Here is a 26,826-nt window from a genome sequence, read left to right on the forward strand (position 1 = left end):
GAGGGACTATGTTTCTCGGCTGGCCTGGGAACGCCTTGGGATTCCCCCAGAGGAGCTGGCCCAAGTGGCTGGGGAGAGGGAAGTCTGGGTCTCCCTGCTTAGGCTGCTGCCCCCGCGACCCGACCCCGGATAAGCGGAAGAGAATGGATGGACGGATGGATTTTTCTGAAATGCAATCAGCAAATTCCCAGATCTTCTAATGTGAAATTTGATTCAGGAGTCATTAAATATTAGGTGTCCTCCTTGACCAACTGCAGTATAGTCAGAAAATGTAAATAAAGAAATAAATGACAGGAACACACTCTAAAGAAGTTAGGAGAGAAGTCACATCTCACTGCATTACATTTCTCTTTCCTTTAAAACTGAGAAAAGGCCGTTGCAGTATTTAAATGTTTATTCTTGTTTATTGTTAGATTTTAGTTGTTCAAGAGTTTGTAGTCACTGTTGAATAATTCAACTCTTTATCGTGGGGCTTACATTTCCAGTAGGATTCAGATCTAGACTGCAGGGAGACAAGTCAGATGCATGTTCTCTGTATGTATAAATCCAAGCTGCTGTCTATCAAGCCACTGCTGTGCCATGATAATACCACAGACAAGGGTTTACCTGCTGAATACTGATGCTGCGTTACAGCTCACAGGCTGCACATTTCACCACTGGGACAGAAACAAAGGCTCAGGTAGGAGAAGAGGATGTCTCCATATTTCCACACTGTGACAATTTGTGTCTGTTAAATGCTGTCCATTCTCTCCCCTCTGAGAGATAATACTAGTCATTAACACAACTCTTTACACACCACCAGGCGCTAATGTTGGATTGGGTCGTCTGTATTTTACTGTAGATAAACAACAGCACTTTTTCCTTAAGGGGTCTTTATTTTATTTCCAGAGATTTGAACAAGGCAAACCTAACATCGGTACTTCCTAAATTCTACTAACATGCAAAGTACCCAAATGGAGTTGAAAACACACTCAGCCTTGTCAGTTTAATATATATGAATGCATACAGAGCTATGTATACCTCTTATCTCACTCTAATTTGGTAGACTAACTTTCTCTGCTGCACACCCCAACATACACCTCACAGAAACTATCTAAAACTTGTACTGAGGATGCATTTAGTTAGTTTTAGGAATGTTTTGCACACACTGAGTAGAAGCTATCTGAATAACAGACTGTTACAGTCTATGTCAAGTTCTGCACCAATAAAGTACACATGGAGAAATACCTACAGAACTTTCCTAATCAAAACATTCGAATGGCAGTCCAAGTCAAAAGAATGGCCAAAGATCAAAACAATTTGACCAACAAAGGTTACACGATTGTCTGCCAAGGTGGAAACAAAGTGAATTGAGACTGGTACGATATGGGCAACGAAATAATGTGCAATGCCTAGAATGCAGTTTTGCAAGTCGTGCACACAAAATAAGTCATTTGGAGTTGCAAACTCGTTTCCGACAGTCACAGCCCAGTGAGATACTGGCTTTAGTTTGTCCTCACCAAGAACTAGTGCTGCTCACTCCAGCAATACTATTCTGATTTTACAGATGATATAGCAGTGGTTACACCTATCTCATGCCTACAGACATGATATTCTGCAACAAACCTTGAGGTCTTTCACAAACAATCTAAAATGAAATCCTCAACAAGAAGCGTAAAACTTCTTGGCTTTATGAATCACAAGGCAGATCTGGTCCTTTCCTACATTAAAAATAAAACAGCAAGAAAAGCTAAAAAAACCCCAACCCTTTCTTCCAAGTTGACCTTATCTGGATTGAAAACGTCAAAATATTTTTCAAGAAGGCTTAGTAGACACTATACTTGCATAAAAGTCTCAGAAGAAACAACTCAAAAAGAAAGCTACCGATAAACTTCTACCACTCTATCACTGAGGGTGTAATGTTGTGCTGCAACACTGTGTGGTACAATAGCTGCACTGAAGCAGACAGGAGGCGGCTTTGGAGGATCATTAAAACACTACAGAGAATAATTGACAGCTCTCTTTGCTTGCTGAAGGCCTCTAACAACTTCATTTGCCTCAGCAGGGAACAAAACATCTAGAAGAACACATCCCACCCTGGTGCTCAGATGTTTGACCTGTTGCCCTCTGGCAGATGTTACACTCTATTAAAACTACAACAAACAGACAAAGAGCCAGTTTCTTTCCCAGAGCCATAACATTACTGAACTCCAAACAGCACTGATCCCACCACCTCACCGCACATACGCTGTCATTGCAGTGCTGCTGGACTCCGTGAAATGTAACACTGTAATACCACACTTGTACAATACATTACACACTGAAGTGCATGAGATTTTATACAGAACAACTAAAGATAATCTCAAAGCCTAAATTCATCCTATTGCATTATTTGCTTTACTCAAACAGAAGTACTAATCAAAATATAAAAAGTAACATTAAAATTCTGGTGTTTATATGTGAAAAATGGTGTTCAATCATTACTCTTTAGGCATTTAGCTTCTTTTTCCAAATCAGGTTCAATCTTTAGCCAAATGATGTACAGTATTTGAAATGCTTCATGTGTTTTTCACTTTCAAAAACTCCAGAAAAACTATGTTAATGAGTACAATACTTATCTTTGAAAAATAAAATATTAAAAAAAGTAAAGCATAAATACTTCAGTTTTATAGTATATTCCTGGATGTCAGCTGTGACTGTTGGCGACACCAAATTGTGAGAAATTACAGTTTTTCCCTTTGACTTACCACTCTTTAGAATCTGCATCACAGTTGCAGTCATACTTGGGATCGGTGCAGTATCTGTCGATGCCACAGGCACACTTCTGGATGCCTGGCTCTGAGCCGCCCCAGTAGAAATGCTTCTCGCTGCCTCGACCAACCCACCATGCGTAGGGGATCCCATCTGCGAATCAAACACAGACATAAACAAACCTATAAGTATATTATTAAAAAGATGACAGCCCCTATTCACCCTCAGTGTCCCTCTGGTGTTTGACTACCACTTTGCTCATTATACCTTGCCCAGAAAAGTAAAAGATGAAACAAAACCCTGCTTTTCTGCAGAAAAAAGTTATATTAAACTGATCAAACTCAGTCCCACCACATGTGCATGCTGGTTTGTTTGGGTTTGTGTGAATGTTTTAATAAATGGATAAAAGGTGAAGAACTACTGCCCTTCAATAAGAAATGTAATATTGTTTTCTTTGCCTTGAATAATGTATTCTGGCATAGGATGGTAACTACGCAGGGAGATAAGAGTAAATATATTGGTTGCTGGCAATATATCACAGCCAGGGAGAACAATATTACGTTTCCCACTTTATTCTTATAAAATAAACTGCACTGTCAATATCAATTTGTCAAATTTCATAAAAGCCAATGAAATCTCTTGAGCTGCTTTTTTTTAAAAACAGAAACCGACTCTTGAAGCAGCACTGAGAGATTTGATATATTGCATTATCACATGATGTGAGACTAAACTCCAGGAGGACGCTACAAATGAGTCAGTGTGTGTTTATACAGGATTTTGTGAGTGTAAGTTTGTGTGTGTTTGGCCTTGGTGACCTGCGGTTGTATTGTTCTCATAAAAAAAAATTAGCTTCATCTCGCTTCAGGCTACTGTTCAGACAAGCCTTCATCAGTGCTCTCCCTTTATGTGGAACATGCTACTGTTCTTGTTGTTGCACTTCAGTATGTTCACTTTTGTTTCAGTCCCACACTCACACCAGCGATCCCAAAACACAGTCAGTCCAGAAAATCCCAAAACACCTCTTGTTTTGATCATTCTTGTTCAGAAATGAAAAGGAAAGCGAAAGAACTGTTCTCTTGTAGTTTCAGTAAATCTTTGAAGGCAGACAGTTATTAAGACATTACACTCAAGAAACAACTTGTTTAATCAGAATACACAACTGTATGACTGATTATGATGTCATAATAAAGTAAAACTTGAAGTTGGACAGGCTGAAGGTTCAGGATGTTGGGGTCTGTGGCCAAAATAAAAAAAAGGTAGTGGTTGCATAAAAATGTGGGGTGATACCTCCCCTTCTGAGCTGAAAAAGTGCATCAGGTCCAGTAGACCCACCAGTGCCAGGTTGTGCTTAAGAGAAGAAACTTTTTTGGCCTCTCTGCACTACGCCAATAAATTCCCTGTCTAACTGTTGTGTCGAATGTGTCCTAGAAGGTTCAGGTAGTCGACCAGCCTGTGTTGTATATCAGCTAGAAGCAGAACAGAAGGCCTCTAAAAAAAAAAAAAAAAAAAGAGTCAAGAAAGAAAGAGTGCTTGGACATTGAGGTGGTGGGATGTGGATTTCTGGTCAGCTGTACAGGTTGACCAATGCAGTCCAGGGACGTCTGCCAGGGGTGACTGATTGGCACAGCTGCGGGAGCACTGCCAATCAGTCTCCTTTTCTCATTATACACTGGTGTGCTAAGGCTAGAGACAAAGAAACACCAGCGACACAAACAGTGGCTGCCATATGGTGGCCACCTTCTATGAACTGTTCTAATTTCGAGTGTAACGCCAGATTCTTGTTGAAACTGGGAGCCGGCTGTATGCTGCAGTGTTGATCAATTGCGTGTCGCTGCCAAACAAATGTGTGTAAAAATACCAAGCTTCCTCTGTTTGTCTGCTGGGAGGAAATCAATGGCAACAAAGGACTTTGCTTCTCTGCTCAGTTCGCACTTGGCCCACACATTGTGTTAGGTGGGTGCTGGGTAAGAGTGTAAAATTTGAACAGTTCAAAGTATGAAGGATTTGGGCAGATTAGCCTTTCAATTTTACTGTTATAGCTGACACTTGCATTTTAATGCCAAAAAGAAGAGCACATGACCATTTCCACCACTTGTTTTTCTGGGATAGGAGAAAAGATGAAAAGAGATGGGAGGAGAGAAACTGCAGGAGTAACAGCAGGGCATCAGGTGGAATGGGAGCTACATGAGTTTGCCAGCTTAAGTCTCTTGTGCGATTTGGTTTGCTCTGCCAAATCAAACAACTCAGGAGTGGAGAAAAAGAAGAAGCAAGTACAGGGAAAAAGGATGAGAGCACAGCAGCATGGATGGATGAAGATGTGAGGAAAGAGAGACAGAATCACACTGGCACCATGTTCAAATGGAGATTGACAAGGAGAGGCAAGGCCAAGATGAAGCCGAGCAGCTTGTTTTTGTGTGTAGGTACATCCTTATGTTTGTTATCACCTGCGGCTGAAAGAAGAAGGCAGATGATATTGTTTTTTGTCTGTTTCTTTGTGTTTGTGTGTCTGTTACCAAAATATCTCATGGACCACTGGACAAATTTTATTTAAAGTCCCAGTACGTTATGATTGGATGGACATCTACAACTGATTAACCTTTGAAGTAAACCCAAATCAAGATGGCTGCCGCAAGCAAATTACCTTAAAAAATGGCTATAACTTAGTCAATATCAATTGACCAAATATTTGATGTGGCAGTAGCGGAAATTGATCCCCAGCACATATTCTGAGTGATAATTTGTGTGAGATATTTGTTTAAAATGTTACCATTAACTATTTGGAGTCAACTTTGTCTGCATGTTTGCAAAATATCTCATGAACTATTGGGTGTATGTTGTCGAAACCTTTAGGAAATGATCATTGGACCTTGATGAACTTGTGGAGTCAATTCAGTTCAAGATGGCTATCACAACTGATTGACATTAGCTAACACAAAAATGAGTATAACTTTGTGTGGTAGTGAATGAGAGTTATTTACAACACGTAATCTGAGTGTGACATCTCATAAATTGCACAAGAGTCCACGTAACATCATTTTAAAGGTTTGAGCAAAACAGCTACAGTCCATTTCTCAACATAGGAAGGTCTTAGTCATGAAAGACAGCAGGTGATAAGCATTCCTTTAAGGAATGCTCAGCCTTTAATTATATGAACAGATTGCATGTTTGTGGGACAGAAGACAAAGGTTCAAAAGCAGGAGCATAATAAACACAAGTCCCTTTGGAGTATGATTAGTATTTAGATTGGTAGATTCCGTGCGCTTCAGTGAATCTATTTGATGAAATGGAACAATACAGCAGATAAATAGGCTCCAATTTGGCATAAAAGAAAAATGTCTAAGAGCAAGTAACTGAAAATAATTTCTATAATAAAAAAAGAATGCCATGTAATTTAGATGTTGTAACTGCACAATAAACTCTCATGTTTAACATTACTGGCAGTATGACAACAACTTGTTACGCAGCTAATTGCTAAAGTGGCTTATTTGTCTGATCTTCTGGCCATACATGCATGTTTATCTCATCTTTACAGTCCTAACTCTCTGCAGCCATACTCATCCCCTTTTTTCTTTTTTTATTGCCAAATCCCTCTGCCCACATGCATAATGTTTATAGGAGAGGAAAATGCAGCCGTGACAGATTGATAAGGCCTGTGGTTGTGTTCTTCCTTTGTCTTCAGGGACAGACACACAGCAGTACTTGTTGTGATCTATTTGTTACTTAAGCAATATACAAAACATGCACATACTCCCACTCTCAGACATGCTCACCCATTTATCTCCTCTTTTATCCGGAGGTTAATGTCTACATCTTCATCATGTCTGCTCTGTTTAGGTTGAGACTCTACCCCAAGTAAAGATGGATAGAGGAGACGAGGAAAAGACAAAGACACAGAGAGGAACAGATGCAACAGGACAGAAACAAGGGGGTTAAAAGGTAGGAATGATGACAGAAAGACAATCAGAGACAGGAATGCAAAGGATTTTACCGTGTGAGTGATAAGGGGCCTCACAGTTATATAAATTTATTTTACTGAGCAATTTGATCCAAAATGGTGCACAGAAAACTAATATTTAGGTTTTGCCTGATATAAGACAAAAATATTATCTTGTCACACTCAATTTCCATCTTTGGTCTGATGTTGCCTTCACTCTAACCAAAATCTATGAGAGTGGGGATTTCAATTCCCTCTCCAAGTTCTGGAGAGTGATGCACAACTTGACAACAGCTTGGACATGTTGATGGGCTGTTGGTTTCTACGTAAATTTTATTTTTTAAGGGGCCTCTCAGAAGTTGCCACAGAATACTGTGTATAGAAAAACAATCTTTAAGCAAGCACTTAGAGACAGTGGGCAGAAAAATAAAACACCCTTTCAATCCTTTTTGAATAAAAATGAACAGGAAAAAAACATCCAACAGAAAACTCTGGACTCATGACTTGTGGTTTTTAGGTTATTTGCTTTTCAGTGTGGTGCTCTTTGTATCTTTTAAAATGAAACATCTTTTAAAGCATCATCATCAACAGCGTGTAGGTTATTACTGTCAGTTCACTAAACGATGTCTCCAATTCAGCTTTCTGTTGAGGTCTTTTTTGTTATGACTCCCAAGTTCCAGGAATAAGTTGAAATTTTGTGTTTTGAGTTCTTGTAGATTTGTTTTTTGTAAGGTATGCTGATGAACACTGATTTGGTAGCTTAGACAGTGGTCAAGTCCATAGGATGTATGGTTTCTGATAGAAGTGCTCTGTTAAACTTTTTAATTTGCCCTTTTTGGAGCTATTTAGTCTAAAAAAAGTGTCACTGTACTATTTGGCCATCCTCTGACAGAAAACAAATGCGAAGTATGTGGAAAGTCATAAGTGCTCACATTCACGGATGAGAAAACTTCAATATTCTGCACTCTGAATTAATCTCTGCAGGGTGTAAATGTGAATCAATACTGTTCTTCTCTCTCTAACAAGCCCAGCTACTGTATTAATAAAAAGGTAAATGCAAGTCTTATGCACAAACTGCCAAAACTTTATTTTTGTTGGAGGTGATTCAACAAAAAAGTTGATGCCCATTTAAATACAAATGCCCCATTTCTTGCTCTCGGAGGTTTTGGACAAAGATACCACACACACACACACACACACACATTTCAAATCTTGGTAGTGTCTCACATATAGCCAAGGATCAATTTGTCTTTGTCAGGACGCCACACACTTTCTTTCTGTGTTGTCCTTGTTTTGTTTGCATTTCTGTTTGCTGATATCTCTTCAGGCTGGTCTCTGTTAGCCTCCTATCCTCTTAACATCTCTGGTTTTGTGGAAGAGGCTGCAGGGAGGCACATTAGCTGTGCCCTAGGACGTCTCCCGAGAACAACAGATAATGCAGTGTGCGTTAGACAGAAGGGGCATTCGTGCATCTCTTTCTTTGTCTCCCTTCGTTTCTTTATCTCTAGAAGTGTATGTGTGTCTGTTTATTCCCCTTTTTGCTCCTTTTAATACATCTCAGTGATGTTGCCTGGATCCCCTGTCACTTTCTTTTGTCTCAATCATTCTCTTCTTCCCAACCATCTATCCATCAAATTAGTCTTAGAACCTCCCTTACCTCCCAGGCCTACCGCAGCACTCCCCATCTCTAGTGCTCTCAAATATTTAGGTCTTTCTCTCTCTGCTCTGCTCTCCCCTTGCTCTCTTATATCACCCTGTCTCAGAGGCCTTCTCTTTATCTCTATACCTAATATGTCCATCTACCTTCTTCTCTTTGCACTGCTGGATCTCTTGCTTTACCGAGCTGCTCTTTTCCTCTCTCTCTCATATCTGCCTTGCACACATTTTCCTTGCATTCTTGTATCGGTTTGGTCTCTGTGGCCTTTTTCTGGCTCTGTGCTCCATATCTGTCCATCTATCTCATGTCTCCATGACTCGTTCTTGGCATCTAATCTCTTTATGTTTTCATTAGTCTCCCTGTAATCTGCCCTTTAATCTTTGTTAATTGCAAACTCCCCCCTGCTCTGGTCTTTATCTGAAGTTTATTTGAAACATACTCTGCCTTTCCTTTCTATTCATTTAGGTTTGATCTGCAAAAGAATGCAATGCATACCAAAATATTTAATGTCTCTGATTCGTGAGTGTTTATTATCGCCCATCAATGAAGGGGGTCTGCTTGTGTGCTTGCATTTATGTTTGTTTGTCTGTAGCATTAGCAAAATACCTCATGAACCAGTGATCAGACTTTAATGTTATACTCAGATAATAATCATTGGATGTACATCTACAACTGATTAGCTTTCCATTTAACACCATTCAAGATGGCCACCACAACTAAGCAATCTTATCAAACACAAAATTCAGTCAATATTACAGATATTTAGCTAAAACCTGAAGTGGTAGTAACTGAGAGTAAACCCCATCAGATGCCTAACATCACATTAGATTTGTTTTTAAAACTTTGTTTTATTTTACATTATATATATACTATTGAAGTCAACTGTGTAACATATGGATGTATATATCTACATATGATTACCTTTTAGAGTTAACCTGATTTAAGATGGCTGCCACAGCAAAGCAATCTTAGGAATCACAAAAATAGCTACAACATGGCCAGTTTTACAGCCATTGAGCTAAATATTTGTGTGGTGGTCGCTGAGACGGATTCACATCACATACTTCATGAACTAACTGATTGTGCAAGATCTGTTTTTAAAACATTGCCATGAGCTGTTGGAGTCAACTTCGTCTGTTAGCAAAATATATGATCAAGCACTGGACAAATATCAATGAAACTTTGTGAAACATTCCTTTTGCATCCACAACTGATTACCTTTTGGAGTCAGCCCATTTCAGGATGGCCACTACAGCTAATCAGAATTATCTTACACAAAAACTAGCCATAAATATTACTGACAATGAGCTAAAACTTTAGTGTGGTAGTAGATGACAATCATCCTTAACACAGATCATGCAAGACATCACAATATTGCATGAGATCGCTCAAAATGTTAATAAATACTTTTGTTTTTTAAAATCCGTCAGGACAGACTCCAGTTCATTTTAAAACCAAAATTACAATTCTGAGATTATGGTTTGCCTTAAACTGCGCTCTGTCACAAAGTTATCTGTGCATGCGAAGAAATGATGGTTCAGGGCAGTGAGTGTTACAGTGTGAAGCCAGAAGGTGACAAGTACAAAGTGATAGCAGGCGGATCTGTCCGACACCTACGACCACATGCAAGTGGGAAATAAACCACACAAGCTTACAAAGTTTTACACAACACTGATGACACATGGATGCATGTGCACATAAACATGGTTGTAGAAAAACTACTTTTTTAGCTTTATAAACGAAAGTAAGTCACCATTAGTTGAACTGCTGGTGCCACTAACAGACAACCTGTATGTGAATGAGTATATATTTTTTGTAGAATGCAGTTGGAGTTTAGTGTTTAGGTTCTGGTTACGTCACTCCCTGAACATATTCCTCTACATGCAGTGGCGCGATGAAACACCTCTCTCACTCCGGAGCGCACAAGTGGATGTCTGAGTGGTGGAGGGGCTGACGAAAAGCCAGTCAAAATATGCAGAATGTTCTGCTGCTTAAATAGACAACTCCTAACTGGAAGGGGTTGTTTGATAGTCTATGTGGAGTGTGAGTGTGAGATAACATGTGAAACTAACACAATAAACAAGCGAACACACACACACAGGAACAGGCACAAACAGCATTGCCCAGCATTTCACCTTTCAGCGGTGAGTGATAAATAAAAAATGCAAAAACAATGGATTTCTCAAAAGTCTCTTTTCTTTTTAATGTTCTTTGCTTTGTAAACCAGAACTTCTTTCTCTTTATTTGTTTACGGGATCAGAAGAGGAAGCGTAAAGCTTCCATATGGAAAATATTTAAAATATTGCAACAAACAAAGGCTTGAAACCATTGCCTTGTTTGGATTTTGGAAGCCAAGACAACAGAAGTTGAAAGCAACATTCTGGGAAACATAAAAGAAAACATAAAAGAGATTGAAGCAGCAACTATAATCAGCATTCACATCTACTCGTCCTAAATGCTCTGGAGGATTACCTGCTGTTTTCACACACAGTCTCACAGTTTTACTGATATCTAAGCATCCAGTACGGAGCAAATCCATGGGGGTTCTAACACGTATCTCTTTCGGAACATGTTCAAAACCGTAGTGCATATGTGAGAGTGGTTTCAAAGAAAAACTTCCCACCCAAAAAATGTAAAAGTGAGATGGCAATGTGCAATCAAGAAGCTGCCCTCCATGTGTTCGTTTTTATCAGCCACAGCCAAAGGCGTTGTGATGTTTTTCCTTGTGTCTGTTTGAGTGTTTGTCTGTGTTGTTAGCAAAAAATCACATGAACCACGAAATGGATTTTACTCAAACACTCAGAAAACAGTGACCGGGTTGACATCTGCAACCTATAAATTCTTGGACTGAACCCTATGCCAGCTGAACACACAAAACAAACAAAAAAATCTCTATAACTCAACCAGTTTTACAGACACTGAGCTAAAATTTGGTGTGGTAGTCGCTGACGGTCATTAACAACACAAACACCAAATGTTAACGGATCATGAGGTTGCACTTATTGTTAGTTTTAAGGTTTGACCAAGATGGCTACAACATAAGATGATATTAGTCTAAAAGAATGCTTTGGCCTTTCATAAGAAGTGATTTAGACAAGGCAGGAACATGACAAGAATTTGCTAAGCTGCAACACAGTAACATTAATGCCGATGTTTAGGAGAACTGAAATTCTTCTTCTGGTGAAACATCTGCTGGTTCCTCTTTTAAAGAAGAACAGTGTGAGTTTGCTGCTGTCTTCAGTGCAAGCAATGCATGCAGAGACAGCTCTGTTTTCTGCATGAGAATGCACAGCTGACAGACCAGAGAAGGATAATGAGTTATTTCAAAAGCTTCCACCTAATGGGATCCACCTCCCCGACAGTTCAGAGGATGAGCCTCCTTTGCTCACTCCTCCAATGCCTCCCATCAACAACTCTTAACAGGTCATCACTGAGAGTATCATCCATTAAATGAAAAACACATTGGAAAGAGCAGAGAGGGGGAGGAAGGCTAAATTCATATCAATAGTTGTGACTCTAATTGGCTTGTCTGCTTGATAAAGGGCAAAATAACCAGCTCGCCCCACAACTCTCTGAAGTTAAAGTGTGTGTGCACAAAAGCCTACACCCCCAAGCAGCCATTGTAGCTGACAAACGTGTAGGTTGAAGCCTATACACAACTGTAATCATCATTACCACGGGGTAATCTCAATCAGCATTTGTGTGTGTCTGTGCATTCAGGACTATAAGTCACATTTAGTGCCGTGTCCCCTCAGGTCAAGGCCGACGGACAGATGTGCCACGAAGAAAATGGCCCAGCTCGTTTTTCATTCTGCTTTTTACCTCGCGCCATCCATCTCCCTGCATATCTGTCGGGCTCGTCATATAGATGGGGATACAGTGAGCAACACTCATAATTACAGAGGAGGATGAACGGGTCATAAACAACTCCACGGAGGCGAGGGCAAAGAGAGCCAGAGTGGGAGGCAGGAGAAAAAAAGTAAATCAGTGAGTCCGAGCCTGGTATGAAGCGAGTTTAGAAAATGGAAAGCAGGAGAAAGAAGAGCAAAATGACTTGTCAGAGATATTTTTAGGGATTATGGGCAATAAAGTGAAAACATTTTTTCTGATTTTTAAGGTACGGCGTGAAATCGTAAAGAACTGACAATAATAAAAAAGTTATTAATGCTTTTATTTGCATAAAACAAACTAAAACAACAAAGTTTGATTCCAGTGTGTGCCATAAGGGAACTCGGACTGGCAGGGCTTCAGAACAGTGGGACCTCCGAGTAGCTGTATATTTTTGCCAGACACAGGAAAAAAAACTAATCTCAGCACATACGCATAAAGCTTACACTAGCTATAAACACAAAAAGAACTTCTACTTTGTGTCACATTAAACTACAAGGCCGCAGAAGTGCAGAAAAGTGAGTGCTGACTGTTGTGTCAGTCCAAATATTCAAGATATTATGATTTCTTTCAGGCCAAGTATCGAGCAGAGGGCGGCTGAAGGGAAAAAATCAAGTCAGGGTAAATTCTTTACTCAAGTGTCACTCTTTTAAAACATGTTTTCTATATTAAAATTTTTTTCTGCAGCCCTTTGTATTTGCTCTACTTTTAAGTATTCCAACCAATGTTTTTGTTCATCAGCCTTGTCTTTACATTGAAGTAATACACTATATTAGGGCTTCACAATAGTTGGAAAAAGTAGCATCTGCAGCACAAATGCAGTAAATAGTCTGTTGTTATTGTTGTTACATTTGTCACGTTTTGGGTTGTAGTAGATTTGAGGTGGAATTAGGACATCACAGTTTTCAGAAGGTTGTGTTTAAGCTGTCTACATAGAAGCAAAAACATATTGTTAGGGGCTCCAGAAACCCTGTTTCTGTTTGGAGGCAATGCTGAAACAATAGTAAAAACTTTTACATAATCACAAAAAAAAAAAGCAAGGCCGAGGCCTGAGAGGCAGAAGGGGAAGTAAATCAGTAGGAGGCTGGTTTGAAGGGAGTTTAGAAAATAGAAAGCAAGAGAAAGAGCAAAAATGGAGAAAGACTTGTGGAAAGATGACTTGTCAGAAGCAAAAGGAAGGAGTGAAGAATTGGTCGTGTCAGAGATGTTTTGAGGGATTATGGGTGAGAGAGTGAAAACAAGCGAGGCTTCACATTCCCTCAGGGATATATTGTTATATCTGAAGCTGAGGGAGATGTGAGAAATCTGACAGCTAAGGTGGAAAGAGTCAATAGATGCAAGAGTTCAAAATAAATTGTCACTCCTGTTTTAACTTCTCTTCATTAAATAGATCTCACTAGATGCAAGGAAGAAGGTAAATAGAGCATAAAAAAGCATCTGCTGTGATGTGATTTCAACACTTATTCAAACTTTAATAGGAAAAAAAATTGCAAGAGTGAATCTGTTAATTATTCAACTTCTGCTACAGGTGACATTTTTCTCTTTCAGGCAGTGATCCTATGTTACTTAACAAAGGGAAGAATTTAATATAGAAATGTAGAAAATACCTGAAGCCTCTCCGATTTCCCAGTTTGCAACAAGTTGCCAAAGCTGATTTATTCATTAAAAGCTCAGCATTCCTTGAAGTACTGCACTGCAGTTATTTTGGTCAAACCGTGAAAATATTATGCAGAATCTCATCCGATATGAGATGTCATGCTCAGAGTCTGTGTTGTGAATGACTCTCAGCTACTACTTTATCAAATTTAAGCTCAATCAGCCATTTTTGTGTTGGTTAATAGTTGTGGCAGTCATCTTCAATTGGGTTGACTCCAAAAACTGATAAATTCAGAGTCCAGTTGTAGAGGTACATTCACTGATTAGTTTCTGCAAAGTTTCATTAAAATCTTTTTAGTGGTTAACGATATATTCTGGTATCAGACAGGCACACATGCAGACACGGCCAAAACCATTATCGTCCACCAAAAATAAACACCTCCTATTCAAGAGAAAAATATTTCCCTAGGAGAATAATAATTATTCAAAATATTCACCCAAGACTCCTCAGAATATTTAGCGGATGTGTTTGCCTCGTAAACAAAAACCAAAGAGGATTAGGATTATGTGAAGATGAAATAGCATTTGTTAACACTGAGTAAAACTGAAACATAACATGAGTAACTGGTGCCATACTGTTCTCAGATATATTGTTCCACTCATTTTCAGTAAACCTCGGTGCGTTTTGGGAATTACTGATTACTAAAAAAAGTCTCAGTAAGTCTCCTGTTCAGGCACAGTGTCAGAAAAATTAATTACCGTCGAACTAATCCGTACACATTGCAGTTCAGGCACCCACGCACTCCAACATACAAGATAACATGCACACACCCACGATATGATTCTGAATTTCTTTTATGCTGTTGTGACACAAAACAACTGAGAAATTCTCTCTTGTGTCTATCAGTTGTCAGCGAAGCTCTTTCTGGATTTTAGCTTTGTATTACTCATAAAGGGGACATGCTTCCTGCTGACAACTGGTTGCTGTGTTCATCATTGCAACATTTTGCTGTCAGAGACATGACGGCTTTTGGTCTTTTTATCCTTAAAAACATTATTTTTATTCTTTAAATTTGGACTTATTTTCTCCTTATTTATGGTCCAGATGTGCTGTAACCCAAACAACTCCAGGTGTATTTCTATCTTCTCTTTGTGTCTCATCTCAAGTGGGATTATTAAATAATAAGGTCACAATCAGGGGAAAATTACACCTATTGTGTTTATTCCTTGCTCACTACTTTCCTGGTCAAAAATTCACTGCCTTAGTACATCAGATTATAAATTCTTGGTAATATATGAATCATCAACTGAAGCTTTGATGAATCTTATTTAAATCAACATTACAAATTGAAATTTTCTGTTTGTTTTTCATAGCCTGTAGGCCTGAGTCATTTCTAATGATTGGCCATTTTTGACTGGGAACACCAATATCTTACAGAGTTGAATACAACATCTAAAACTTTCTGAAAATTATCTTAATTTATATTGTATATTCAGATGACTTGAATGAACGCAGTCATAAAATCCCAGGTAAATCAGATAAAATGAAATAGTTCTTTTCCAGAGCGAAAACATCTAAATTGATCAGGATGGTTAAGTGTAAAAAGAAGACTTGGAAAGTGAGACAAAGAATACAGGCTGTCAGCAGTCATCAAGAAGGGCTGATTCCTGTCATGTTTGTGTCACTTATTATCGGTGTGAACACTTTTTATGAACACTTGTCAGAGTGCAAAGATTCATCCTTGATTGTGGCTTCTCCTGTCAGTTTCCCTGAAATCTTCTGACAGTGCAATATCAAAATATTGTGGCCTTGCATGTCTCAAGTATTCATCATAGTTCTGCTGGTTGCTAATGAGGGATATATTTGGAGGATTTCATCACTGTGTCTACCTTGAAATATTCTGAGAAGCAATTTTTACAAACTAAGACACTGAGAGAACAGTTTCATGAAGAGAAACTGGTGTTTTTTTTGACAATATAGACATTTCAGCGATGTCCTGGTTGTCTTTCATAGCAGAACAAATAATAACCCCTGACACTCCTTTCACATGCTGCCTGCTACATTTTCCTCCTCTCCTTTAGTCCTATCATGCCTTTTGTTTGCAGCTTACTTGTAGGTGAAGAGGCTGACCTCAGCAGTGCAGCCACTAACCCACTGGGTTTTTCTCTGAGCGCACAAAGAGCTGGCAACCTTCTTTATCTTATTCTACCTCTCTAACACACTCAATCTCTGTTTTCAGCTTTGTCTGCCTTCAGCTGCTTTCTCTTCCTTTCCCTTTGGTATTCCCCACTCCCCATCCCCTTCGTTTTCTCTTCCTTTCAGTGTCCTACTGTCTCGATTTTAGCTGAAGTTATTGATTTCTCTAAAGGTTGACTGCAGCTGCCACTGTGTGAATTTTTTTTTTAGTTTTCACCTTATTGTTTTCTTTCACTGGTTATATATCTTTCATGCTTTTTTTAACTGCTTATTTTACTCAGGATACACAAAATAGTTCTGTCATTCTATGTTTGTAAAGTGGCTCTCCATCTCCCATTACCTGTTTTAAAGGAGACATAACATATGGTTTGTCGCTCCAAAGTATCATATCTCATAAAAATCAAAGTTTACTTAAAGTAAACGCTCGAGGGTAATACTTTAATCTCATCAAAGCCTGCTTTTTAAATATGCGTAGCTTTAAATTGTGTCTCAAAGGATAGAAGGAAGCCCTGCATTTCAAAGACTATTGATGTATTTTACATACTTTTCTATTAAAATAATTCCTGTGTAAGAAGACGAAAATTGGTCAAATACAGACAACCTATTAAACTTGTATCTAGTGTAAACAAGGCAACGTGATGGACATAACATTATATAAAGGCACTCACTTTCTGTTTTCCCTGTAAAGCCATACAAATATATGCATTTCCTTTCACTCATCCACCTCCACCTTTGCCTCTGTTCCTGTCAAAAACAAATTTAGCTACAGACTGCCTCACAACTTGTACTTAAGAGTTGTCAACTTTGCCCTTGAAAAAAGGGGGGGGGGCAACTGGCATTAACAGTGTTGGAAGCACAGTGGCTAGATAGCATTAGAAGAGTTTTGTTAGAAGCGCACCATCAGCTTTCACCTTCAGAGCAGCTGTAATAGTCACAGAATCACTCTATAGGAAACAAATCTAAATACAGAGTTTTGTTTCTAACTTAAGCGGCTGACAGTAAATGTGCAGTCTGCTAACGATCTATAGTATGTTAGTGTTTTATAGTGCTTCTATCAACTTTATAACAGTTTACAGCATAATTTGTACACTTAAAACAGCCCTTAATGATTAAAGGATGACTCAATATTATTTATTGTGATTGTGGTTTGATAAAAATCCACACGGGTCACAAGGCCACAGATGATTCATTTATATTCTTTTACATCGGTGTGAAGATGAGCTCTGATAAACACAGAGACTCAGAATCATTTAAGATGCTTCCCTGTAGATTCTGACTTTGCTGCATAAATCTGCATATTAATGAAGATAAAACAGGTACTGCAGAAAATGATGTCATCTATGTGCATACTGAAGCTGATCATAAGTATCTATATATGCATTGATGGCACAAAACCTGAATGAGGGATTGTTATTATTGCCCACAGCCGAAGACAAGAGGGTGATGATGTTTCGCCCATTTCTGTGTCTGTTTGCTTCTTTATCGTTTAACAAAATATCTCAAGAACCACTGGCTGGATTTTAATGGAACTCTCAGAAAGTTATGTACATCTACAACTCAATAACTTTTGGGGTCAAGATGGCTGACAGAGTTAAGCAACTTCAGCAAACACAAGAATGGTTATAAATCAGTCAGAATTACAGACATTGAGTTAAAGTTTGGTGTGGTAAAAGCTGTGAGTCCTCCCTAACTCATACTCTTAACACTAACTGGTTACTCTAGATCCATTTTTAAAGTGTTGCTTTAAACTATTAGAGTCGATCCTTTCTGTCTGTTAGCAAAATAGCTCCTGAACCAGTGAACAAATATTAATGAAAATCTGAGAAAGTAGTCTTTCAGTGTCCACCTTCACCTGATTAACTTAATTACTAACTAAATTCAATATGCCAGTTACACCTATTCAACATTATCCCACATAAAAAGGCTATAACTCAGTTAAATTTACTAAGGTTGAGCTCATATATGACGAGGTAGCAGCTGAGAGTCATCGTCAACACATAGTCTGAGCACAAACACATCTTGTGAAATCTCACAAGATTGTCCAGATTGTTATTTACAATTTTGGCAGAGGTGGCTATAACTCATAAGAATATCTTAGTATAAAACTCTGGCATGAGAGGCGGTGGGCAGGAGGGATTTTTTTAAGGGATGCTAAGTCTTTAAAAATGGTTATGTTTAAAAAATTGTGAAGACATGCTTGACATTTTGTAACAAATGAGCCTTAACGAAGTGCGTTTAAAGCTCAACAGTTACTGAGTTAAACTTGTAACTAAAGGCACAAGTCTTATAATCTCTTAGAATAAGGAGAATTATTTTCTGACAGTACATAAATATCACAGTCAATATGACTTAACTTTAAAAATTCAATGAGATGTTAACTCATGTAAAAAGAATAGTTACAATTATACAATGATTTTACCGCCCAAATCAATTTATAAAGGTGTTGTTTAAGTAGTCACGTTGAATTAAGACAAAACTTAAAGCATTTTTTAAATAAAGTGAAGATGCATTGAACTTTTAGCAGTTTAATGAACATTGCCCACCTGCCCATCACTCCCTAATAACCTGTCCATGACGTCCTGGTAAACATGTTGACCGTTTTAGTAATGAGGAGATGGCTGACAGGTGAGGCTGCACCTGGCTTCAGGAAGCTCATTACAGCCCCTAATGATGTGCCATGTTCCATAATTAGAGAACTTTTCAGCTCTCTGTCCAATTTCCTTGTCTGTTGTGTTGGTTGGGGGCAGCACACGAGCTTTGGTTTGGTTTGACAGCCTGAAAACACGGAGTGTCTGAACGATCTGTGGAGAACTCAATGCATGTGCCGGCGGAAGCCTCTGTAGAAGTTTAAATGATGATATTTATAGGTTGATGATGAGGTATGACAAGGAGTAAGTTAATGGTGTTGAGTTGGAAAGTTTGAAAACTTACTTTGACTGTGTAGTGTTATATTTTAATGAGACAATTTGTTTCACTTTGTGAAGCTCAGTGACCTAAAACTTTCATAAATTACCTGGTTGAATTTGTTCAGTTTGGGAGGGTGTGGCTTAAAGCAATAAAAATAAGTAAAATTTAAAATGCTTGACACTAAAAATAAAAAAAAAAAAACAAGTAAAAGAAACAGCATTTCACGTACATGTAAATGTGCAAAGCAACTATAAAATCAAACCTAAAGTCATCAACAACTTTTTAAAAAAGACTTGATATAAAAATGCACTTTCTTCCTGTGAGGGGATATATGCAGTGTCTGAAGTCATTTACTCAAAAACCATGAAAAACACAACCCTCTTTCTTCGTTTTGAGGCATATAAGTTTAAAAAAGTTACATTAAATGAGACGTTCAGATTTGCAGGGGGAAATTTCAAATCATGCTGCAAAAACTACATATTGGAGTTAAAACTTTTTATTCCTCTAAGTTTTTATGTTTTGCTTTTAAGTGCAATTTTCTAACAGTTATTTCCAAATGTTAGAACAAAATGACCTAATAATGCGTTCCTAGCACTTTGTTTTTGTCCTGGTTGCCACCTCCTGGAGGTTTTCAGGCCACATCCCACTGGGAGGAGACTTCGGGGCAGAGCCAGAAGTCGCCGGAGGATTTCTATTTCATCTCTGACCTGGAAACACCTTCAAATCCTCCAGGAGGAACTGGAGAGCTTCACTGGGGAAAGGAATGTCTGAGTTTACCTCCTGAATCTGGTATTTCTGTGACCTGACCACAGATAAGCAGAGGGGAAAAAAGTAGACGGATGGATGTGATGGTGGGATAGATGGATCACTGACTAACCAGTTAAAGCGGGTTCTGAACAGAATAATTGATTTACTACACTGACAGAAGGATCATGGCAATTATTAAAAACAGGGCAGTTCATGAGAAGATAGTTATTTTTTTTCTTTATATTGTATTCTGCTTGTAATTAATTCATGCTTATTCAATGTCAGCTATAGCTATAGCTGATGAAAGTACATGAGAAGGGCTGACTAGACAAAAGACGGTGAAATTCCAGGAAGAGGAATAAGGCAAACAAGAATGAGAGTACTAGGAAGAGAGTATTGTCTGCTTGGTTTGAGAAAACTATTTCAAGCATCACAACAGACTCAAGAGAGAAGTAATGTGGAGAAACATGCTCTTCTGAACAGTCAGGCGATCAAAACAGCCTGATTTACCAGGAGCTCACAGGATCATAGTGTAATAAAAGCAGTAATTGATTAATGGGGGATGAGTCACATCTGCAGGGTTTAAGACACTCAAACTCTCTAAATACAATAGCAATCTGATGAAATTGGACAAGAGCTACAAAAGGTTGTTGTTTTGATGGTAAACGGTAGACCTGCTCTCTATCATCACAATGGAACTCATGTTTATTTGCAATCTTCTAATATAAACCAGAAAATAAATGGAATTTTACAGTTTTTCCATGTTTAATTTGCAGGTTTCTGACAGAATGAACACTTTCGCGAGTGCCATTTACACGCAGCCTCATTAATTCATCAAAGTATGCTGCAGTTTTCACAGTTTACTGTGCTCTTGACAATAAAGACAACTCATTATTTATATTTGAAGAATCCCTGTTACTGAGACTCTTGTTTCAAATGGAGCTGAAGTCAAATGTATAAAGTTGGGTTTGCTTCAATGCATGTAGGTAGAAGACACATTCAGCGTGACACATTGCAACACGTAGTTTTAGTACAAATGTTATCTGATCACAGTAAATGTCATTGCTGTATAGGTGTGTATAACTTTTTTAATGACGTGGAAGCGACAGGTACTGAATGTTGTGCATTAAGGCTTTAAGTATGAGCTCTTTGTGTCTGAGACGTTAATGAGGGCCTGACTGACTGAGCCAAAGTTTGCTTGTTCTGCCTCACAGCAGAGGAGTGCAAATGATGAATATGCGTCAATCATGTGAGGATAGGCCTTCATCATTTATGGGAGCTGTCTGACAGTTATCAGCACTCACTGAAGGCATTTGGAGAGAAGGCCTCATCCATAATTGAATATTGAGTTTGGAAATGTCACCTATATCCGTCCATCTAAATTTCACAAGGGGATATCCCCACCGGCTCACAACACGCACGCCTGACAGTGCCCATCAATCTAAAGTTCAACATTTTTGTCAATAGAGACCATCATCAGTGGGGGATTGTCCATTTTTAACAAGGGGCATGTTGGCCAGGACCTGGATGAGATAACGCTGCAGGCAGAACTCAGAGTTTAACTAATAACACACTCTTTGAAAATATCCTTTTTGCTTTAGCGGTGGGACTCAAGTTTAGATATGAAGGAGCAGCTTTTTAGTTGCACACTAATTTCAGCTTGCTGTTGAATCTTTCAGATGCTTCTTTTGAAACCTAAAAACAAAGGCTTTAACCTTTCAGCTCCCAGCTGAGCAACCTTTATATTTGCCGCAGGACAAGACTGGCAATTCCACAAAGATGCCGGAGCTTTATCAAAAACAAAAAAAACCCCATCAGAACTCGACACGATAAAAGGTTTTAACTTTGTCACACAATTTCCTTTACCAAAGTTCACAGTGAATTTGCTTTCTAGTAAATGCGTTTACCTTAAAGTATGTAAATCCAAGTTTTAAGCACTTCGCAGGGATTTCTGAGTGAAGGAAACAGAGCTCTAATCTATTCTGGCATAATCATGCTTTGACCTGGGTAATGGAGGCAGCATACCCCAGGGCAAGATGTAATCAGGAAGACAGTTAATAAAATGAACAAGTCTGTACCGATCCTACTAATGTCCCTGACCTTCCCCAAGAGAAAACTCTTACTCACACGCAAACGTTCACATACATATGCCCTAAATGCTGCACATGCATCAAACGGAGGCACAAAACACCCCCGTTTAATGTTTAATGTAAACACAAAGATAACGGAATGTAGCAAGCATTAATTCAACAAGATACAAGTTATTAATGGTCTCTTAACGCCTACTCTGTTTACTCTAAACTAAATCTCAGTAAGAACTTAAAAGCAAAAGCTGTCTTTGTGTGTGCACTTTGCAACTGGAGGGGGATTGTCTCCGCCCGGGGTCAGAGATATCAGCTGCATGAAGCGGAGTCACGACTCGATAAGCTGCTGTCAGTCACACGCTGCACTGACTGACAGCCCAAAAACACATGTCACTTAGTATCAGGTTATATTTACAAGCATAACATCATGAGCATAACTCAGACACAAAAAATCCTATGTTGCTAAAATAACAGTAGGGTATTTAGAAAAAGATAAACAAAAGAAAAGTAAACAAAATATATGAAAAGATCTATAATCCCTCCTGAAGTTACACAATGTTAGGCATCTAGTCGCTGCACTACTGTATAAAGGCATTTTATTCCCAGTCAGCTGAGTTATGTTACCAATTTACTACTCTGACACGCTTTCCTTTGCACCAGCTCTCTCGCTTTCCATCTTTTGCCACCTTTACACAGCTTTGCAAACCACATCCGTGTGTGATTTCTGCAAACGACTCAAACTAGTCCAACAACTCAAGACACAGGCCACAGATGACAAAACAAACTGCTAAAAGTGGCCAATTGTCTAAGTTTGTCAAACTGCTTATAGTCAACAAATAAAAATTAATTATTAACTCCAAATACAAATACTGTAAAAGAGATAGGAAAGAGAAATTGCCTAAAAGGGATATAGACATGGCCTTGGAAACATGTTTTATATCTGATTTGTTGGGAGAAAAACGTATCCCAACCAGGAATTTTGACCAAACAGAACTTAATTTTGCTCATTTTTGAGTCACTATCATAAAAAATATAATTGGATTTCAAGCTGACAACACGAGTGGAAACAGACACAGATAAATGTGTTTGTATCAGAGAAAGAAAAATCCACAATGGTCACTGAAATAACTTTAAACTTAGAAAAGTAATTATAGGAAAAAAGAAATACTGAAAATCACCTGATGGAAATCAGTCATTGCTTTTGAATTTTGAATTATTTAAAAAAAAAAAAAATAATGAAACTGGCTTTGACAAGAAGGATAATACTCTGAGAAAAGATGGAAAATAATTTGACCACGAAGACATGTTAAACTAAAGCGTGTCCTGTAATTAAAATCACAGGTGTCTTCAGTCTTGTAATCACTTTTTGAGTTTTCCCTTCAAAGTTTCTGAATTTGATTATTCCAAATATCTGAGGGTGACTGCGAACCTTTCTAACTTTTACATCAAGTTATGGTAGCTAATTTTAAACAGCTTAAAGCAACATTTTTCTCAAAAATGTCTAAACTGATCTTAAGATGCCCTTTTAGACATGAGTCATTGAATGGCTGCAACATGTAGAAAAACTACTGCATGTCAAAATAAAATAAAAAAAAAACAAAACTTGTCTTACAAATCCCTATAAAAACTCAAATCATTTGAATCTAGGCGTCTCTGTTCCACAAAGCCCAAGAAAATAACTTTTTAATGTCTTGATCTATTTGTATAATTTCAACTGAGTGTAAGAGTCTCAGATGCATTCAGGTGTCAGTTTTTACGGCGCTGATTTCTGTCCTCTGCTTCCCGTGTTTGTGCAGAGCAGAAGAGAGGCAACTAAAATAAAAAAAGTAACTTTGTCATAAAGACATCCACCACAGAAAAGTTTTTAAGCCTGTAGAAACACTAATATTGTATATATATTTGATTATTAGAGAAAATACTTTTTTTTATTTCCCCGTACCTTATCAGTATTTTTCTATATTCATTTACATCTAATTTTTATTTTGTAAATATCAGTTAAGCATATTTTTAATAAAATTTTGTGAAATGTTCTTTTACAATTTGCAACCTGGACATCTGAATGAAAAACAACATACAACCAGAGGAACCGCAACACATTTCTGATCCTCACGCTGAACCTCAGAGTAACGACAGAGCCCATTTACTTTCTAGTCACGGTTTTATGACATTATCAGTTTAGGACCTCCCCTGCATGAAAAATCCTTCCCCCATTTTGGTGGATTACAGCGATGCATCAAGGTGCTTGCAACTAAATGAAAAAAAAAAGTGATTCTTGAGGACCCTTTAGGGAAATACAAGATGAGTGGATGGGAATGACCTCGTGCTGGAACGTGACCGTTGGCTGCTGAAGTGAAGTTCTGTCGTGTCCTGAAGCTCTGACATTCCCAAATGGCAAAGCTGCTGTCATAATTCCTGAAGGTCCTTCCTGAGAGATCATTTCGATGTAAATGACGGTGTTAGGCCGTGTTCAGTGTGCAGAACTCTCCTTGTCTTGTGAGCCGAGTTGTTAATGAAATATCGCTGTCGAACATCTTTTAATCAAGTGCATGAATGCATGCAGGCACAACAAAATGAACGCAGTCATATGATTAACACCAGGGCACGAGATGCTGACAGTGATGGAGTTAAACACAACCGGCAGAGCAAATATTTACCGACATTAGATTCTTGTGTTTATTGAAGATAAGGTCCATTAAAAATAATTTTCTGCCACAAAACAATCAGTAATAAACTTAAAAAAACCATTCAGATAGCAAAACAATTAGGATCAAGATACAGTAACAAAAGCCTCATAAATCTCACAAACCAACAAGTTCAGCTTAACAGTTGCATTATTTAACACTTCTAGTAATACTTTATATTATAAAAAGATTTATAAAAGAGGAGGACCTCAAGTACAGTTTAACTCATGTGTATCTGCAGTCTTACTAACTTATTATTGCCCACCACCATGAAAGGCAGGTGATCATGTAAGTGCCTTTGTGTATGTTTGTTAATTTGTTAATCTGTGAGCAAAATATCTTGTGTAATAGTGAACAAATTTCAATAAAACTTTCAGTAAGTAATCAGTGGACCCACATCTACCATTCATAAGCTTTTGGAGTCAACCTGATCGGATTGAAAATGTCCGCCACAACTATCTGTACTTAGCAAACACAAAAAACAGCTATAATTCAATCAATTTTATAGCTGTTGAGCTGAAATTTGGTGTTTCAGAAGTTGAGTCTTACCCCCCATGTTTACCCTGAGTGCTAACAAATCACATGACATCTTTGTTTAAATATTTGTCAATATCTGTTGAAGTCAACCTTGTTAGCCAAAAACAAATCTCTCTCTGGAAAATCCCAGAAAGTAATGCGTGCACAACTGATCAACTTTTGGTGAGAACCCAATTCAAGATGGACGCTAAAGCTGATCGACCTGAGCAAAGACAAAAATAACTACAACTCTATTAAAAAAATATCTATTTTATGGATAGAGCTACAACCTGATGTGGTAATAGCTGAGAGAAATCATGGATGACTTTTGCTTAAAACTTTGGCATACCAGGAGATAGGTGTTATGTAATTGTTCAAGACATGCCAGTTTGTTTTTTTTGACTATAAATAAATCATTTTTAGAAAGAAACTACTCAAGATTCTTGACTTTAAGAACAAGAATTACACTCAGGTGGTGGAGAAAATGGATAGATGGATATCCTCATTTGGCGATTTAATGGTGTCAAACACGTTGGCCCAAACTCGCCTTTAGGCATTTAACTGAGCTGTGATTTCACTGTGAAGCTAAAGGTTTCACAAAATTTTTTGCACCTGTCAAACCATCCAGTTAGCCCTAAGAATGGGGCATTGAGATCACTGCCATGAAGATAGAAATAATTGTGATAATTCAGAACATCTTTAAAAATAATTTGCTGTCAGGGTTTTCTTCTATAAAGTTAAACCTAAATGGACCCAAAAACAGAAAAATCACCTGATATCCTCATTTTACAAATTCCTGGTTCATTTCTGTCTTCCTATGCTCCTTTTAGCTTTGTTGCCTTGCTAATTTCAGTTTTTTGCTACATTTGGCTTTGAGCTATAGCTTTGCTCATTTTAGTTTTCAATTACTGTTTCACCATTTTCAGCTTTTAGAGATAGTTTTGCAAATCTTAGCTATTAGTTATAGTTCTGCTGATTTTTATTGTTGTTCTGCTTATTTTAGCTTATATAATTCAGTCAAATTGTTCTTCAACAAATTTTAGAAGGCATTCAGCACCCTGCATTTAATTTTTGCAGAAAATGCAATTTTTTTATTAGACAGAGCAAAAACTACCCACTGAATTATCTTGAATAAACTTGACTTTGATCTTAAAAATACAAAAAAATGTAACCAACAGGTGTCAGAACAGCATTAACACAACTCCACAGACACTCATAAATTAAATCTGACCTGATACAAACAAACAGAAATGTGATAATGAGACATTTTGTCAACTTGTGTGAAAATGCAGAACAGAAGTGTTTGAGCTGTTTGTACGCAAAAGTAATTATTTTAGGCAATTAAGTGGTTGTGTTATCTTGAGCTACTATCATGTTATACAGCCCATTTCCACTTGTCCAGCTATCTGCCCTTTTCTTGATCTTTCTTCCATTTGTGCTTAATTAGGGCATGCTCAATCCACAAACAGGAGACATTTTCGTTTTTGCACAACTTAGTGGCTGTTACAGAAAGGTTACTGAGTCAGCAGCAGTATTTAAACTCATAAATGAAACCGTGTTTTTTATAGACTACAGTTTTCCTCTAAAAATGTTTGTCCGCATGTTGTCAGGGCTGCTCTTGATTCCACTCAGCTGAACAGATTCCTCTGTGGATACATGTATACTCTGAGCTTTCCACGACTTAGTTTTCAATTTTCTATGTGTGATTCATGCCACTGCTTTCCGGCACGCTCTCTGTTTGTAACTTGTCTTTTTTGTTTTGTAACTTTAATAAGGTGTTATTCTTTATTATTGCCCACCACAGAAAGGCAGGTAATAATGCTTTTGCCCATGTCTGTGCATGTGTTTGTGTGTTACCAAAATACCCCATAAACCACTGGACAAATTTT

The 26,826-nt window shown here is 38.1% G+C and overlaps 1 protein-coding gene across 3 annotated transcripts in view; it reads right to left on the reverse strand.

The window, feature by feature from the left end:
- The window catches only part of cntnap2a (contactin associated protein 2a), a 322,102-nt gene that overhangs the window by 63,962 nt on the left and 231,314 nt on the right, over nucleotides 1-26,826 (reverse strand). For all 3 annotated transcript variants that reach the window (XM_017428430.3, XM_037973045.1, XM_037973044.1), the window contains exon 16: nucleotides 2,727-2,883. In XM_017428430.3, the coding sequence (XP_017283919.1) occupies nucleotides 2,727-2,883 (157 nt within the window). The remainder of the gene's footprint in view (nucleotides 1-2,726; nucleotides 2,884-26,826) is intronic.

Source organism: Kryptolebias marmoratus, linkage group LG21 (assembly GCF_001649575.2).
Source record: "Kryptolebias marmoratus isolate JLee-2015 linkage group LG21, ASM164957v2, whole genome shotgun sequence".
NCBI classification, from domain to species: domain Eukaryota; kingdom Metazoa; phylum Chordata; class Actinopteri; order Cyprinodontiformes; family Rivulidae; genus Kryptolebias; species Kryptolebias marmoratus.